This window comes from Thermobia domestica, chromosome 10 (genome assembly GCF_964235325.1).
Source record: "Thermobia domestica chromosome 10, izTheDome1.hap1.1, whole genome shotgun sequence".
Taxonomy (NCBI): domain Eukaryota; kingdom Metazoa; phylum Arthropoda; class Insecta; order Zygentoma; family Lepismatidae; genus Thermobia; species Thermobia domestica.
The window spans coordinates 87,538,056-87,556,260 of record NC_137463.1 but is presented as its reverse complement, the minus strand read 5'-3'; the positions used below and the strand labels follow the sequence as shown (position 1 = coordinate 87,556,260).

At 33.4% G+C, this 18,205-nt stretch overlaps 1 protein-coding gene across 2 annotated transcripts in view; it reads left to right on the top strand.

Moving 5' to 3' along the window:
* Nucleotides 1-18,205, top strand: part of LOC145662528 (NADH-ubiquinone oxidoreductase 49 kDa subunit-like) — a 132,718-nt gene that overhangs the window by 80,537 nt on the left and 33,976 nt on the right. For both annotated transcript variants that reach the window (XM_081728190.1, XM_081728189.1), the window contains exons 3-5: nt 791-992; nt 11,348-11,535; nt 17,243-17,406. In XM_081728190.1, the coding sequence (XP_081584316.1) occupies nt 791-992; nt 11,348-11,535; nt 17,243-17,406 (554 nt within the window). The remainder of the gene's footprint in view (nt 1-790; nt 993-11,347; nt 11,536-17,242; nt 17,407-18,205) is intronic.

Sequence of the window (18,205 nt, the reverse complement as noted above, 5' to 3'; positions counted from 1 at the left end):
GAATCTAAATGAATATTACTTTCTACTTTGCTAAATGTAAATTTTTACTTTTTATTTTACCACAAGTAAGAACATAATGCATTTCTAAGGCACTATTAGATCAATGAACATAACATCCACTAATATCTTTGAAATATAAAGGGTTATGGATTAAGTATTTTTAGGTTGTCTCTGAAGTAAAGTTCCCAAGTTATAAGCGAATTAAATAAGTAAACAAAGATTTTTGTTGGGAAATTTTTAGAATTCCCCTCTGTTATTTCCTGGTTTTCGGGGTATTCAAACTAGACATATACCAAAGAAATGCCACTTAATATCAATTCAAATGAAGTAATCGTCTTTCTACTTTAATTAGAAGTTGAGTCATATGCATCTTAGTAATAATTTATGATTTTGACAGATGACAAAAATTTCACAATGGGGGAAAGTTTTAAATACATTTTTCTTCCAAATCAATGACTGTCAAGTTGCGAAAATTTGTACGAAAATTTTCACATAATAAATACAATTTTAAAAAATAATAATTTGTATGCCCCATCTGAATGTTTGCTTGTCAACTGCACAATGCACACACACACACACACACATATATATATATATATATATATATATATATATATATGTATATATATATATATATATAATATGAGAGACATTTGTATCTCCAAACTCATGGCTATTTATTTGAAGTGCTGTGTGGAAGTGGTGTTTTTGCTATCACGTTTAATCAAATTTGTTATTCGCTTAGATATCACATGTTTATATTATGGCACTGAAATCCTTTATTTTACAGACTGTTGTGAAATTGGATCCTCATGTTGGACTTCTACATCGAGGTACAGAGAAGTTAATAGAATACAAAACATACAATCAAGCTGTTCCATACTTTGATCGCCTAGATTATGTTGCCGTACTTTGCAATGAGCATTGTTTTTGTCTTGCTGTAGAGAAGCTATTGAATATAGATGTGCCATGTCGTGCGAAATATATAAGAGGCAAGTTTATAATTTAACTTTCTTATTTCTGTTATCAATTATCATAGACTCAATAACAGTGAAGCAGTGACCTAATATGAAATTCCCAAATATTTACGTAAAGCAGGACTCCCTTTCGGCTATATGGCTATTATATATATATATATATATATATATATATATATATATATATATATATATATATATATATATATATATATATATATATATATATATATACACAATATATCTTCGACTAGGGAGACCCGGGTTCAATCTCTGGCGAGAGCTCATGTGGATATAGATAGGTCCCTAGATTAATTGGAAAGATAGTGTTCCTGTAGGTTCTGGGTACCTCTCTTAAATTTTCGGAATCAAGTTAGGGAGATTAACTTTTAGAGTTTGATTAATAAATAACAATTTAGTAGTTGTATCATAGCTTGAGTAAATTAAGAGGAAGAATCGTAGAGAGAAGGGAATTCGGGCGGATGATTTAGGATCAAACCCGCACTCATCATCCTGAATGTTCTGAAATGTTTAACGTGTACAGACGATGTTAAGTTATACAGACATATACGTGGTAATCGAAATATTTAAAAGCTACAAGATTATTTAAATAATATATACAGGTGACTTATCAGAAATAACTAAATTTTGAAACTAAACACATCAAAAACTGCAAGTTTATGATACTTACAAAGCAAAGAATTTTAATTTTAATTGAAATTGAATGAAACCACTTTGGCAACATTTAAAGACTGCGAGCTATGAAGAAGGTATCGAGCATGAGCAATCCACAGTAATCAATTGGTGAGGTGTTTAGGGATTTTACAGGGATGGATGAAAATGGGATCACTCGAACTGTCATCTCGTCTGCCTTTCTTATGTAGAACTCTTGGGATGATTGAGCGTATGGCTGGATGTCCTCTTCATGTGAATCCAGAGCGGTATCGCGAGAATTCTATTTTCCATTCTTCGCAAGAGTTGGTAGAATAAAAACTAAGCTCCAGGGATCGTTCGCATCAGTGACTGTAACATTGAACACTTTTATTTGTTTTACCTATACTTACTGAAAAGGGGATTTACTATCGAGATAAGTGGTTCAAAGTCGATTATATTTTATCATTGGCAACTATTTGTATGTTTGAATTTCAACTGAAATTCTTTGTAAATATCATAAACCTGAATTTTTGATATGTTTAGCTTAGATTTTTGGTTTTCAAAATTTAATTCTTTCTGATAGGCCACTTGCAAATATTATGAAAGGATGTAGTATTCGACCTACATCGGCTGACTGATCAGATATTGACTGATTATTACTGATCACCTATAATCTATAATCAGTGAACAGTAGTGGAAAACGCTTTTACTTTGATTTTTACTGATGTTATCAGTGCGTGTGCATTATTGATGCACAATGGTGAACCTCCATGGTCAGTTATTTATTGAAACAGATAAGACTGAAAAGATACATCTCATTCTAATTATTTTTTCTCATTAATGCTTCTTATTTTATTTAATGTATAAAAAAGCAAACAACGAACTTTATTTGCAAGAGAGCTGTGACCAACTGTACTAAATAATACTGCATAATGTTTTTCCTCTGCTATAATCGTCTCACAAACTGTTGTATAATCTGAAATAAAGAGACTTCCATAACTACATCCGTTTCGCTTTCCTAGCGAAGCACCCTGAATTTTGGATTAGTGTTCAACAAACTTCGTCATCGGTACGGTATCTTCGTACAGCCTGTTGTATAGGCAATGAGTGTTTACTGAATCTAATCAGTTCTAATTTGGTTTCTAGACTAAATAATGACTATTCCTAAAAAGAAGATAGAACTTGTTTATTTGAACTTGATTATTTGTTCTCGTTCGGCTGAATTTTTTCAAATAAGAGTGATAGCGAACTGTAGTTCTTCAGTTTGAAGTCAACCCTAGTTGAAATATCGAATTTGGCGTGTAACATTATTCTCGGAACACAATTTGTAAAATCTACAAAGGAAAGTTTTTTTTTCTTGTTTTTACACACACACACACACACACACACACACAAGAAACAGGTTTTGATTTTGATTTCTCAAGTAATAATTATGACAGGATTGTAATTTCTTAGCTCTTAATTCGAAATCAGAATGCGCAAACTACGACAAGAAAAGTTTTCTAAATACATCGTGACGCATGCGTGTAGTTGGATTTTTGTACCAAGTAACTATGTTCAATTCATGCGGACCACTAGACAATTGTTTTATATGACTGTCAACACTTTCGATCCATTTATATAATTGTTAGTTTTACTTTTTTTTAAAAAATCACCGAAAAGTGGATTGCTTCTCTTCTTCCACTTCTAATTAATTGAAAAGCTTTTTTTTTTTTTCGCTTACTAGCTCATAATTAAAAGGCGATTATTTTTCCCACTTATGCTGGTGGACAAAGGCGGAGTGATACCCCTGCATCTCTGAAAATATAGTTCTACAAAATTATTATTTAAAAGGGTGTTAATTTTGTCTCTTTTTTAAAGTGATATTTTTGTTTAACATCACAAATCCACTTTTTAACAATACTAGGCTTCCACAAACACTACATTTTTTTTGTAATTATACGTAAATTATCCATTGAACCATTTATGTTATGTGTAGGTGACTACCGAGTCGATGACAAGATTGGTGGAGAATTTTACCATAAAATATGGGTTCGTCTTTGGAGCAGACAAAATTCTACGAAGGCGGGGTCTCCTTTTGGGTTAATATCCTCCCCAAAAAATTCAGCAATGTAGAATAAAGATCTTGGTAATTTGTCCTCTTATATATGGTGCCCGATCGGGCTGTGAAAAATGAGTTTTCCTTAAGAATCTTGGCATTTAGATATATGACTCCAATTTAATTCCACCATAGTACACTAGTTTACGTACTAGTTAATACACAAGTTCAAAAGTGTTAATACTGTTTTATGTTCCGTAAGATCGCGAAATCGAAGATACGTGAAGGACCATGTTTCGGTGCATGGAGGATATTTTTTGGGAAAATATATTTTAATGTTCTGTCTGTATATTAATTTTATAATATTTTAATAATACAATTTTTAACTTTCTTTTACGTGAAATAACAGTCACACTAATATAAATACATTAATATACTAATACAAATGAACTATATTATATTTTTCTTTCTTAGAAAGCAAAGAATAAAATTTTCAAGTATGCTCAAAATAGCGCCATGATTACATAACACTGTACTATTTTCAGTACTTTGAGTACAATACACTATAAATCTTTGTAAAGTTTGTCGTTCTGCGTAACTTATTACTGTTCTTAAATATCATAAAGTTTCACTTATATCGTTTGTATATATTGCTTACTTAGTATATTTTATTATTAATTTTACATACTAATACACAATATAATAATTAAACTGACAATAAAACAATTGAAATCACATATCTTCAATAAATCATGTTTCATTCCTAGAACATTCAAACAAAATAACACATAAATTGAATATGTATGTATTATTTCGAATTTTATTCAAAATATATTTTAAGATCTCTGACATAATATTGAAACAATATGTTTATTACTAAGATGATGATGTGGTATACGAAACATTCGTAATATCATTCTACAGCAAATACATTTTTTGCTGTGTTCTCACACAAATAGAGAGGAACATTCAAACGAACTTTCAATCAACTTAACAAAAACACAAACAAGTAAACAACACCTTACTTCAAAGAATCATCATTTATCGCAAAATCCAACATGAAATAAAAACATTAACTCATATGAAATATAAAAAATAAAATATCAAAAGAAATCAATTAATGATGAATCATCCACAGTATGTAAAATGAAATGTATGTAAAATGCATCGTATCAAAAAAAAAAAAAAATCACTAAACAACCTATCTGTAATAAATTAAAACACTAAAACCTGCACAATTAGTATACATATGAAGTTCTGTAGAACTTCCGTAAAGTTAGTAATATATATTAAATGCAATTCAATAATGATATAGGGGGTTGTGGAATAATAGTGTTAATAAGCGCTGAACAACGCTTTATACGCGAAGCTGCATTAAGCAATACAAGGAAAACGGGCTGTACAGCATGTGATTTGCTACACTATTACACATATTTGTGCTTGTCACATAAATTTGAAGTCGGCCATTCCAAATAAAATTCCCAAATGATGGCGATTCCCTACCCCTTATTGATGACAACAAAAGGTTTAGATTAGTATGTAGAATTTGAAGTAAAGGTGGCACCCATTAAGGTTATATAACAAAAAGGAGGGTGGTTGTCCTCAGAAATCCGTTTTCCGCCATCGCTGATGTTTCTATAACGTCCAAAAACTAAGTCAACTTTAAAACATCAAAATACTATTTTTACATATCTCTGCATTATGTTATTGCCTGGCTGCCTCTCATAAGAGATTGTCTAGATGATTAGACAGAGCTGCGGTAGCTCACCACATGAGTACAAGACTAAAGACTCGTTACTGATCACATGATCCTGTAACGGCTTAATCTAATAGAATAAGCGTGTTGACTAAAGTGTAGTGTACGATTTCGTTCATACAAATTTTTTTCCCCATAAGTATTTAACATATGGGTCTAAATCCCATTTCTCATGGAGTACTCGAGCGATTCTATTACTGTTGATCTTAAAGGTACAAGTGTTGGAAATATTAACAGTTACTGCATCAATGGTATCACAACTGACTTCTTGAACGCAACTTTCTAATTCCGAGTTCTTACACTACTCTTTCAAAATTTCATCATATTGGTTATTACAGTGTTTAACAGCAAAATTCAACCAAATTTTTCATGTTTCTTTAGTGAGTTTCCAAGCTCTTACTCTGTCAACTGACTGTAAACCAATTGATTTAAATGTGAGTGGATCTAACAATTCAAATACTTTGTCTGAAAGCTTTGATATTTTCGTTTACAACAATTCCAAAATGTTCGAATACTGGATCAGAAGATTTTACATTTAAATGTAAGCTAGCACGACTTACTTCTAAACAGTTAGAAACTGAGTAATTCAACAATATTACAATTTGTTGTATGAATTTTACGAAGTAGTGTAATCGTCGCTACAAATTAACTTGAACAAACAATTAGTTTCCTGATGTACGTGTTCTACAACACTGGATGAAGCGTAGTAAGTAGTAACATAATGTATTTTAATACCATATTCGGACATTTTTTTCTTTAAATTTGTGGGAAACAAAAGAACTGCCATTAATTACTAGAATTGTATTGGCAGTACCCAAATGCAAAAAATAATGATTCTAAACAACGCAAAACACATTTTGTAGTAACATTTCTCATGTGATGTAAAGTAAAGTACCTAATGAAAACATCCATAATAGATAAGCTATCATCAAAATGATGGTACATTTGATCCTAAAATATTAATTGAAACAAGTGCACGGAGACCATTTGTAGAAATAGTTTCCATAGGTTTAGCTGGAGGAGAAGTTCCTACCCTCATTCTTTTACATTCAACACGATCAGTAATAAAATTACTAATATATCTACCATAGATTTCTAACAACACTTTTCATTAACAAATTCAAGAATCTTTTCCGCCCCAAAATGCCCACACTGACAGTGCATGTTCATATGTTCAATGACTGATGATACTAATAATGGAGGAATACAAATTCTACAAATTTCAGGAAAATAAAAATTCTTATTTAACAATATGTCATTATCCAATTTGTAAAATTTCTCAATATTTCGGTTTTTCACCTTACTGTATAGGTCATCAGGATTTTCTAAAAATTTCATAATCGAAATATATTCAGGATCTTCACGTTATTTCTGTACCAATTCTTCTACAGTTAAATTTCCAAACGACGATAGCAACACTTGCGAATTACTAACAATATGCACTTCATCTTTTGCCGTTAACACGATTCTCGACAACGTATCTCTAGCTTTATTATACGACGGTAGGTTGATAAGTTCTCAGCCTATCCAGGTTCAAACAAAGCTAGATATAAAGGTTATGTACATTTATGAGGCTTATAATTTGTGAAGCTACTATGCAAAATTTGGTTTGACTAAACCAATTTTAAATTTGTTTTTTTCAGGTCCAAAGTGAGGATGTCAGCTCACGTCCCAGAAAATAGTAAATTTGAACACCGTGCATTCATCAAGTACCTCTTCCTAAAGAGACTCTTGCCGAAGGAGATCCACAACGACCTTGTCACGACATTGACGGACAAGGCACCATCGTACGTCATTGTGAAGAAATGGGCAGTGAACTTCAAACGTGGGCAGTTTGGTCTGAACGATGATCGAAGGTGTGGCAGACCAATTTTAGTGACCTCTCCCGAGATGATTGACGCCATTCACCGAATGATTCTCGACAATCTCCGAATCCCGCTCAAACAGATAGAGGACACATTGGGCATTAGTCATGAACGGGTGTGGAAAATTATCCATGAAGACTTGGATATTAGGAAGGTCGCGACAAAGTGCATTCCAAAACTTTTGAACGCATAACGAAACCTGGTTATATTTCTACGATCCCACGACGAAACACCAATCAGCGTAATGGCGCCACAGCGGTTCTCCACGTCCGAAGAAGGCTAGGACACAGCGCTCCTCTGCTAAGGTCCTTGCTACGGTCTTCCGGGATTGTGAAGGAATTCTATTCCTGGATTATCTGAATTCGAGTGAAACCAGCAATGCAACTTACTATACGTCTCTTCTGGACAAACAGAAAGCAGAACTAAAGGAGAAAAGACGTGGAAAGCTGTCAAAAAGAGTAATCTTCCTCCAGGACAATGCGCCCTCACACAGGGCACGTCTGACATTGCAAACAATGGAAGACCTACGGTTTCAAATACAGAACACCCACCTTATTCGCTTGATTTGGCTCCATCAGACTTTTACCTCTTTTCTAAATTGAAAATGTTTTTTAAAAGGAACACATTTCAATGGCGCGTATGACGTCATTTCTCAAACAGAGACCTGGTTTGCAGAGCATTCATCCGACTTCTATTTGTCTGGCCTGCAAGCACTGCAGCAGCGATATGAAAAGTGCATTGCACTACAAGGGGAATATGTTGAATAAAAACACCAAGCTTCGCTTCCTATCTACGAGGGCGAGTCAAAAATTATCTACGCTTTTCATTCTACGGTTTATTTACATGAAGCTAGGCTTATACTATGCACATCATTTTTCTACGTAATCTCCCTCCTTATCAATGCACTTGGCCCAACGGTCAAAAAGCTTCCGTATTCCTTCCAAATAAAATGTTTTCGGTTGGTCCTGAAGCCACTTTTGCACCGCATTTTGCACGTCTAAATCTGAGGCAATTCGGCGACCACGCAAAGCATCCTTGAGTGGCCCAAACAAGTAAGTCAGATGGAGCTAGGTCTGGGCTGTAGGGAGGATGTTCCAATAACTCAAATTTTAGCTTGTTGATGATTTCAATAATGTGATGAGCCGTGTATGGCAGTGCTTGTCATGCAACAGCAAAACTTTCTTCGACAACAAACCTCGGCGTTTGTTGTGAATTTCCGGCTTCTTTTCCAACATTTCATTATAACTCGCACTGTTGATAGTCTTTCCCTTTTCCATGAACTCTGCCATTATGAGCCCCTGTGAGTCCCAAAACACAGTTAACATAACCTTTCCTGAGGATAATTCAGTCTTGAATTTTTTCTTCGTCAGAGATCCAGGGTATTTCCACTGCATACTCTCGCGCTTTGATTCTGGCTCATAGTGATGAACCCATGTTTCATCGCCGGTGACTATTCTGTTTAAAATGCATTACCTTCATTGTTGAAGCTAGTGAGTAAGCGTTGACAGACCCTAACACGAGTGTGCTTGTGTTCTGCAGTAAGCTTTCTTGGTACCCACCGTGCACAGACTTTATGAATACCGAGCTCGTCGTGGATGATGTGATGGGCAGAGCCATAACTGATGTTCAAAGCAGATGATACCTCATTGATAGTGATTCGCCTATTCGCCAGAACCATTTCTCGAGCTTGCTGAATGTTGTCATCTGTAGTGGAGGTTGATGGCCGTCCTGCTCCCTCTTCATGCGTTACACTTGTTCGACCACTTTTAAACTTCTCGAGCCACAAAAACACAGTTTTACGTGATAGTGCACTTCTCCCATATTGCGATGATAGTATGCGATGAATGTCTGATCATTTGACAAACTCCGACCGGGGGAAGCGGATCTCTGCTCGTTGTTCCTCTTTGTTGCAAACTTCTAATAGAGCAGCCATGGTATATCTGCAACAGAAGGAAAAAATGGGAGGATCCCACTTTCACAGCATTACCACAACAGTATAACAATACAATATGCGAGGACAGAAAACAAAGTGCAAATGTAAGAAAAGTTATGACAACAGTGTAGATAATTTTTGACTTGCCCTCGTACTTGTTTTCTTTCTGAGGCTGAGAACTTATCAACCTACCTTCGTAAATGCCTGAAATATGCACTATTTTTAAATCAAACTTCGAAGTTCCAACTCCATTCGGCCAAACGAGAGTTCGAATATTTAATTTCTTGGAGGTTCACAGGAGAAATATAATCGATATAGACTTTGACATGTTTTCCATAAAGTAAATGTCCCCATTTACAAATAGCTGTTACAATTGCTAACACATTAAGTTGTTACTGTATATGATCGTTGAGTTTTACTACAAAAACCAATAATGTTTCGTTTATCATCAGTTTCTTGGAAAATGATATTTGCTACCACTACTTTTGAACTGTATACTATTAAACAAAAATCTTGATCAAGAATGGGATAGTTGAGGAAAACGTCTTGCACTAAACTGTCTTTAAGAGATTGAATACTATTCTTACATTATAAAGTTCAAATCCATCTTTTTCTTTTTTTTGTCAGTTCAAACAAAGAATAAGCTAATTCAGCGAACTTGCTCACGAATTTCGAGCACCACTCAAGGAGGCCTAATATTCTTTGTAATTACTTTATAGTTTTAGGACAGGATAAGTTACGGATGGTTTCCATATAAGAGGGATCCTTAGATATACCTTCAGGTGTTACAATAAATCGCAAAAAATTAAAAGATGTGCTACAAAATGACAATTCTAATAAATTTATAGTCATGTTTGCTTCATACAATTTTGTGAAGAATTGGTCTAGAACTTGAAGCTGTTCTTTGAAAGATAAAGTTAGAATTTTTACATCATTGATATAACACACTAATTTGCTGTACAAAGCATGACCTAAAACCTTTTGCAGAGATGCATATAGACTAACTGATCTATTAACATATCCGAAAGGGATAACGGTACTTCGGTACATTTTAGCATTCCACAAAGACTTAGTAAAATCTCGTAATTCTTCACCTAATTTTATCTGACGATAAGATACAACCAAGTCTACGATAACGTTATTACTAAGATTTACCAGAAAGATACAGCAGGAACCCAATACGTGCAAATTCGATACACTTCAATAAAATAAAAGCTAATATTCGGAAGAATTTCTTAAGTAGAGCTTCAATTCTTTGTTCCAATAATTACGACAGAACAACCGAAATCAACGTTATATTAAATTGAAAGAAAAATGGTTACAGGATTGATAATTTTGAAACATTGGTTGCATAAATTTGAAACAAACTTTGGAACAGACTGCATTAAAACAAGATGACACCGTAAAATGGATAGATATGCATTTAAATCATTTATTTTTAAAAAATAAAAATAAATAAATAAAAAAAACCGGAAAGGAATACACGCTCTAGGCTGAAATAAGAGATTCGGAATGCCAACACACGATATGTCTATATTGGGCTTTTCTAAACACCTTAGAATACAAAGCATGTTATCAGTAAAGTGTAAGTGATCAAAAAGTCTTCATCACTCATAGAAAGGTAGTTATACGGGACCTTTCTCAGTCGAACGAAGTTTTCAAAACTAAATTCCAACATGGACAGGTTGGACGAAAGTTGGAATAACATCATTGATGTCCTCGCTGTCATTACTAACCAAGGAAGCAGAAGCTGAAAACTTTAAGACTTATTCATTGAAACAGCAACGAAGTTTTATTTATGAGTGTTTTCATTTGAAAATTTCTTTTATGTTATTTTCCTATACATCTTAATCCCATTAAAGCTTTTTCTTGTCTTTACCTTGACAATGCTAATAGCTGTCACCGAAAATTCGACACTCAAGGTGATTTTTTAAAGAATATACCACATCTATACAACATATCTATTATAACTATATTATATAACTATCTATATTATTATTGTCTTAAATTGAACAATTTTCTCTGGTTATGATAATCTTTCTAAACTTTTCTTTAAAATTGATTATTGTATTTATTCAAAATGTTTTCAGACCTCTCATACTTCTTTTGTTTCATTCATTTTAGTCTTATTTGCTGAACTTACAAGACTTTTTAGTCATAATTTGTCTATTGCTACTCATGTCCTGGATGTTGGAGCCATCACTCCTTTATTTTGGCTTTTTGAGGAAAGGGAGAAAATGATGGAAATATTTGAGCGTGTATGCGGAGCTCGTCTACATTGTGGCTGGATGAGAGTTGGCGGAGTGGCTCAGGTAAGATTTCTACAGGGAGAGCCAGAAAATGTTAGATTGAGAGTACATATTTTGTTTATGTACATATTTTGAATGAACTGTGGCGGCAATGCTTAAAGTAATACTTTATTCTAACTAGATGAATGCCAAAATCGATATATAATAAGAAATTTAGGCAGAACAATTAACAAAAATGGTAGCTGTTATCGCTTGAGCAACTAAAGATGATTTTGAAGAGATTTATTACAAATGTAAGCCATTGTTTATCATGTTATATAAAGATTTAATGCCTCCACCCAGAAATAAAGATGCCAGTACTCCTGTGCTCACACCGTGATATGAAGGAGATATTTTAAGCTTCACAGTTTATAATATAAGCTAAATGAATTTCAGACAAATATCACAGCATCAAGATATGAAATTATTTTCTATTGAAGTACAAATAATACTTTTCTAAAATGTTTTTTTTTTCTAGATAGAGTATAAATTTTAAAAATATCCCAACGTGTCGTGCAGTTATATATCGAAAAAAACTTATAGAATTATCATAATCGCAACGAAGTAATATTTACGTCTTATGATAGACAAGACAAGTTGTTCCAGAATAAATTTATAACATTCCGTGTTGTACGATATATATATCTTCAACAATATTATCATAAAAATCCTAACAGAATCAGTAACTTTTCTAGCAACATTGATATTAAACAACTTTTGGAATAATAAGTTGAACGATGATCTACAAATCAATGGTTGGAACATAATTTATAGGCAGATGTCTTTTTATCCTCCATGGCCAAGACTCCAGGGAGAAATGGAAAGCTTGGAAGTGCAAATAGTATTCATGAATTGTACACTTCCGTATCTAGTGAAAGAAATGAAATATATTACGAAGCAGTAAATGACGTGTCAGCTGTTAGGAAAGAAGCTCATAATGTTGGAGAAAGAATGGCTAGTACGTTGTCAATAATGCACATTGTATTCACATAGTTGTTAAAGATGTTAGTGACGTTAGTACTTACGTTCGAATTCCTTACGATCATAATTCTAATTTGCGATTAAATTCGGTGAGTCTGTCTTTCCTTCGTCAGTCGGATCTTAGAAGATTTAATGCTACTTAGTATTACAGATAGGAGTTCCTTTTTTCCCATAATTATTGAAAAAAAAAAAAAATGTTTTCAACTTGTAACGATTCACTACTGCTATTCTTCCTTCCGCTGCTGAAGTCGATGTTACCAGAAAATCTGTCCAAACAAATACCAGGCTGTGATGATTAACTGACTATAAGAATACGTTATGTTTGGAAATTATAAGTTATATCCCTATTTTATTGAAACTTGATTTACCTTAATATAATTTAATACTAATTTTTATTTAGATTCCTTTGATCCAAATTTAATACTGGATATTTTATGATAATACGGAAAGATTCAAAAATAATCCCCTGCCCCCCGTGTTTGAGATTTTACATCTTGTTTTGAACTTTGTCCATTGTACTTACTTATCAATAAATACCTAGTTAAACCAGAATTAGTTAAGTTTAAATTTGTTGAATGTTATGATATGTTCGTTTATCTGGTTAATTTTCCTTTTGGTCGTTCCTTTGTCACTATCACGACAAAGATAAATGACAAAAATGGGAGAAACTCACCGAATATGATCGAAAAAAGAACCTTACTTTTGAACAAGTAAATAAGTAAAAATAATTTAGTTCAAAATAATTTGGCCATCAAATTCGTTTTCAAAAGTATAACGATGTTCTTACTCCGATTGAATCTCAAAATGAGGAATCTTGCCTCATTTCAAATATTTCACATATTAAATCAGCTCAATCAATCTGGTAGATCTATAGAGGCAACAAACTTAATATTTTGGAGAACTAGTTCAGCATGCATGATCAATTAAAAACTCTCGACAATCAAACGGGTGACTTATTGCATAATGTAGATTTTTCACTAATTTATTTTAACTTTTTATGTTAATTTATGTAACAGCGTTTGGAATATATAAACATATCTTTTTTTATGTAGACATACCAATAACTAAGATTAAGTACTGTAAAAGTTGCCTTAAGCAACATTCCATCCGCGACACTTCAAATTAAAATGACCTAATTTATTCCGACTCCATTTTCTATACATTGACACACCACATACGAGGGCTAGTCAAGAAAGACTTGGACTGATTTTTTTTTTCTAGGCAATTTATTATTACTCAGCAACAGGCACATGATCCTTTTCAAAGTAGTCCCCGCCCATTTGAATGCACTTTTTCATTCGAGTCTTCCAGTCCTCAAACACGTGTCGCAGGCCATTCTTTGAGAGGTCCTTCAAAACCGTCTCCGATGCCTTCAGAACCTCGGAATTATCGGAGAAGCGGCGTCCACGCAGTCTGGATTTTAGGGCAGGGAATAGAAAAAAGTCGCACGGTGCGGTAGGCGTCTCCACCATCCTCAAACCTTTGCAACAGCTCCCTGCAAGTCTCCACTCGAAGGCCTTCTGCTCTGGTGTCAGGAGTCGCGGAATCCATCGCGCACACACTCGGCTCATGTGGAGGTGGTCATGCAAAATTTTGAAGGCACTGCCATGAGATATGCGTAGTGCGGCTGCCAGATCGTCAATACTGATGCGGCGATCTTCTCTAACAATGACTGCTGCCGTGTTAATGTTCACCTCAGTAACAGCTGACGCTGATACACCTGGTCCACCAGCTTTCGTGATTGTCATTCGGCCCTCTTTAAACTCTTTGAACCACCAGAACACGGTACTTCGTGGCAGAGCGTCATCTTTGTAGGCTGCTCTCAACATTCCTAGAGTTTCTGTTGCACTTTTCCCCAGGCGATAGCAGAACCGTATAGCTGCAAATTGTTCATCTCGTAATGACTTCATTTCTTCTACAGGCGACTTTTAGAGGCGGCGCAGAACATCACCTGCAATAAAAAGTCGTGGTTCCCAAACATGCAATGATTCCTTAACAACATTTTATATGTATGCACAGCAAGACCCACCTTACTTGTATGCCAAACTATGAAGCTCCAGCGTTAACAGAACTGCCGGGAAAAAAATCAGTCCAAGTCTTTCTTGACTTGCCCTCGTATATGTCTTTTTTTCTCTCTTTTAACAATGTGAGGAATACGGAAGTTTTAATTTCGATAGTTAATCATCGTTTCATTTATCAGATAATATTTAGATAAAGATGGGTAAGAAATATGGAGATAGCAATTTTTTTCTTTAATACTACCTTCAACCAGAACTTTCAGTTAGTAGTACATATTATAGGGGACAATACTCATTGTTTGGAACCCCAGTATATATGATATTCTAAACATATTATCCGCATTACAAAGAGTAGATTACTTATATTGAAACTCCATTATAACTTTTAAACTAATAAATAGAAAACGATTAAATTTTGTAAGATGCAAATATCGACTAGGGGATATTGTTTGTGATACGTTGTAATGTCACCAAGTTAATAGTGTTACCAACCCAATAGAAATATATATGTATGTATGTATGTATGTATGTATGTATGTATGTATAGATAGATAGATAGATAGATAGATAGATAGATAGATAGATAGATAGATAGATAGATAGATAGATAGATAGATAGATAGATAGATGTAGGTATGTCAGAGATTACTACATATTTCGAATTTACATGTTAAAGGAGAATTGAAACGGATAGAGAATGAAGGTGGTATGTAACAAATTGTACGTTTCCAGAGAATTGAAGTAACAACTTTGTCTGTTAATATACACCTTCCATCTTTTCTGAATATGTTCACTGAGACAAGGACTCACTAAATGATATGTTATATAGCAAGACTAACATATAACATGAACCGCCAGAATTCAACGTTTTGAAAAATGTAACATGATACTTTCATCGTCTAATCGCTTCGATTTATAATACTACATTAATTATTCAGTGTTTCACTATCGACTCAAGCTTGCTAGGTTCTGACAGTAAAATGGCGAAACACGAACATCAAAACTTTTTTAGGTAAATCACTGAATGACTAATATTCAAGAATCTTCAAATCTAATATTAATGTGTCATCCTATTGATATTTCGAATAAATAGGAATAAATTTAGAGAGGATATGAAAATTTGATTTTTTCAAAGAGCTTTATTTCCAGAAAGTTCTTTAATAAGTCCAATTACATAAAAGGTTTTTGATAGACATAAATATCATAAAGCCATTTATAGCAATCTGATATCTTAAACCGTTACGTAGGGGTATGTTGGGTCAGTAGTAGAGTGCTTACCTCTGGTGAGTGTAGGTCCCCAGTCAAGCAAGTTTGTTGTGGACAATATCCTGTCCATGGGGTTTCTCGCAGTACTCCCGTTTCCTCCCATATTTTCTTTCCACCAATTCTTCCATGATCATTCACTTTCCTTGATCATCCGTCTCTCTTAGCCTAAAGGACATAATTATGGGACGTTAAACTGAAAAAAATCATTTTATTTCAGACTGTTTGATCAGTCGATGAGTATTCCTTTTGTTTAGCAACCCAAATAATAAATAAATAAATATATACAAATTTCATATACAAACACACAGACATATGATTCAAGTTTAAGGAATTGAGAATCAGGTATTTAAGTCATGCGTTGTTAAAATATAATACGAAATGAAATCTTGCTTCGGAAAATTTGAGCAACACGTAGCTACCATTGATTTATAACGTGTGTACTTCAGGAAACAAAAATAAAAGAAATGATAATGAAGAAGAAAAGAATCAACGTTATTAGTTTTATCATATTATGCTATTTGGCGTCTTCACAAATCCTACATCCGCATATACAGTACCTTCTACCTGAACTTCGTGTTTGTTTAGTGTTAATATACATTTTCAATAAGATGGGACTATAATGGTTCCGAAAATTAAGTACAGAAGATATTGAGCGGGAAGTTTGCTAGGTAGGAATTAAATAATATCTACATCCGTCATTCATTTAAGTCTTAGCGATAAAAGGTTGAAAAAGAGCATAGGACTTGACAATCCACAAGATTTCAGTGCTTGATTAAGACAGACAATGGATGAGCAGTATTCTGTACGTTTGAAACTAATGTTGTATATTACCGCTTTTATTGAAATAAATATATGTAAAATTGTGAATAATATACTAAATATTGGTTAGTTAATTTTTTGCACAGTTAGAGAAGATATTTATTTTGAAAGAGGTTTGTAGATTGACTGCCTACTGGGAAATCTCGAAAGTATATTTTCAGCCGTTGTTTCCGTAATTCCTTTTTCCCGAAATTCTCCATTGCAACAAGTGCCATTTTTTCTTTTAATTTGTTGAACGAGGTTTGAGTGATAGTAAACATAAATAAGCTTATTTTACTCAAACAAATGTTAATCTTTAATATCTAAGAAATTAGATTCTATACCTTTAATGCTGTGCCCTCTCGAAGCAACTTCAAAATTAGATTTATTATCCACAAAGGTAATTAATAATAAGTGTTTCAGCACTTTTTCATTGTTAGAGATAAGAGATAAAATATACCAACTATACTTTTCATTCATTACACAAAGATTAATGTAGTTCAGCAACCTAATTTAAAATTTTGTGTTAAGGATATATTACAGAAAAGAAATCTTGTGAAGTAATTGGTTGTATACTAGATAAAATGTTGGGATTTTAGATTATAAATGTATAAAATGCTAGTAAATTTTCCTATAATGTCCATATCGATTATAATGTGCTTCTCTAGGACATGCCATTAGGTCTGCTAGATGATATATACCAATTCATAGGGCAATATGGAGCAAGAATTGACGAAATAGAAGACATGCTAACTAATAATAGAATCTGGCGAATGCGAACAATTGATATTGGCAAAGTATCAGCTGAAGATGCGCTGAATCTCGGTTTCAGGTAAAAATCTCACTTTTGTAAAGATTATTTTGCAATATTGTGTCTAGTATAGTATCCATAAAGAACTCATATATTAACTTGGTTTCTCGAATACTTTTATCTCACTCAGTCCTATTTAGTGCGTGATGCCAACCGTTCGTGTTGTGAACAATCTATCATCCTATTGAGTATTCGTCACATCCTTGTAGAATGTCCGAAATTTTCAGATATTAGAAAATTGACTAGTAATTTTAGTAGAGTTTTGGGAGTTTATAGTGATCATACTTTCGCTTTTGTTCGTGAGATTACAATATTTGTTAACGCTTTTGTTTGTTAACATTCTCTGAAGCTTTTTAAAGCCTTTATTTATTTTATTTTTGGAATTATTATTATTATTTTTAGGCATCATTTTTTCTTTCGATTTATTATTTTAGCTTCCTCATAACTTCTGTTTCAATTTTTATCTTAGATCGTAATTATTATTATGTTTAGTCCATTTTGATCAAAATATTATTACTTTTCCTCTGTTCTTAGAAATCATGCTATTGTTCATTGTTTTTATTTTGGAAGAACTTTTATACGTCACATACGCTACTTCCTCTTGTGTGAACATATAGCCTCGCTGCTGACGTCTCCATTAAATCCCAATCAATCAATCTACATTTGGTTGAGATTTATAAAACTGTTACTTGTCAGAAATGGAAAATAAACAGTCGATTTATTAGAATTAAACTTATCGTTATTAGATCATATACGTCTATATAGAATTGCTGAATGTCAACTAGATCTTTCTCCATCACTTCAATATTAGGTTAAAATT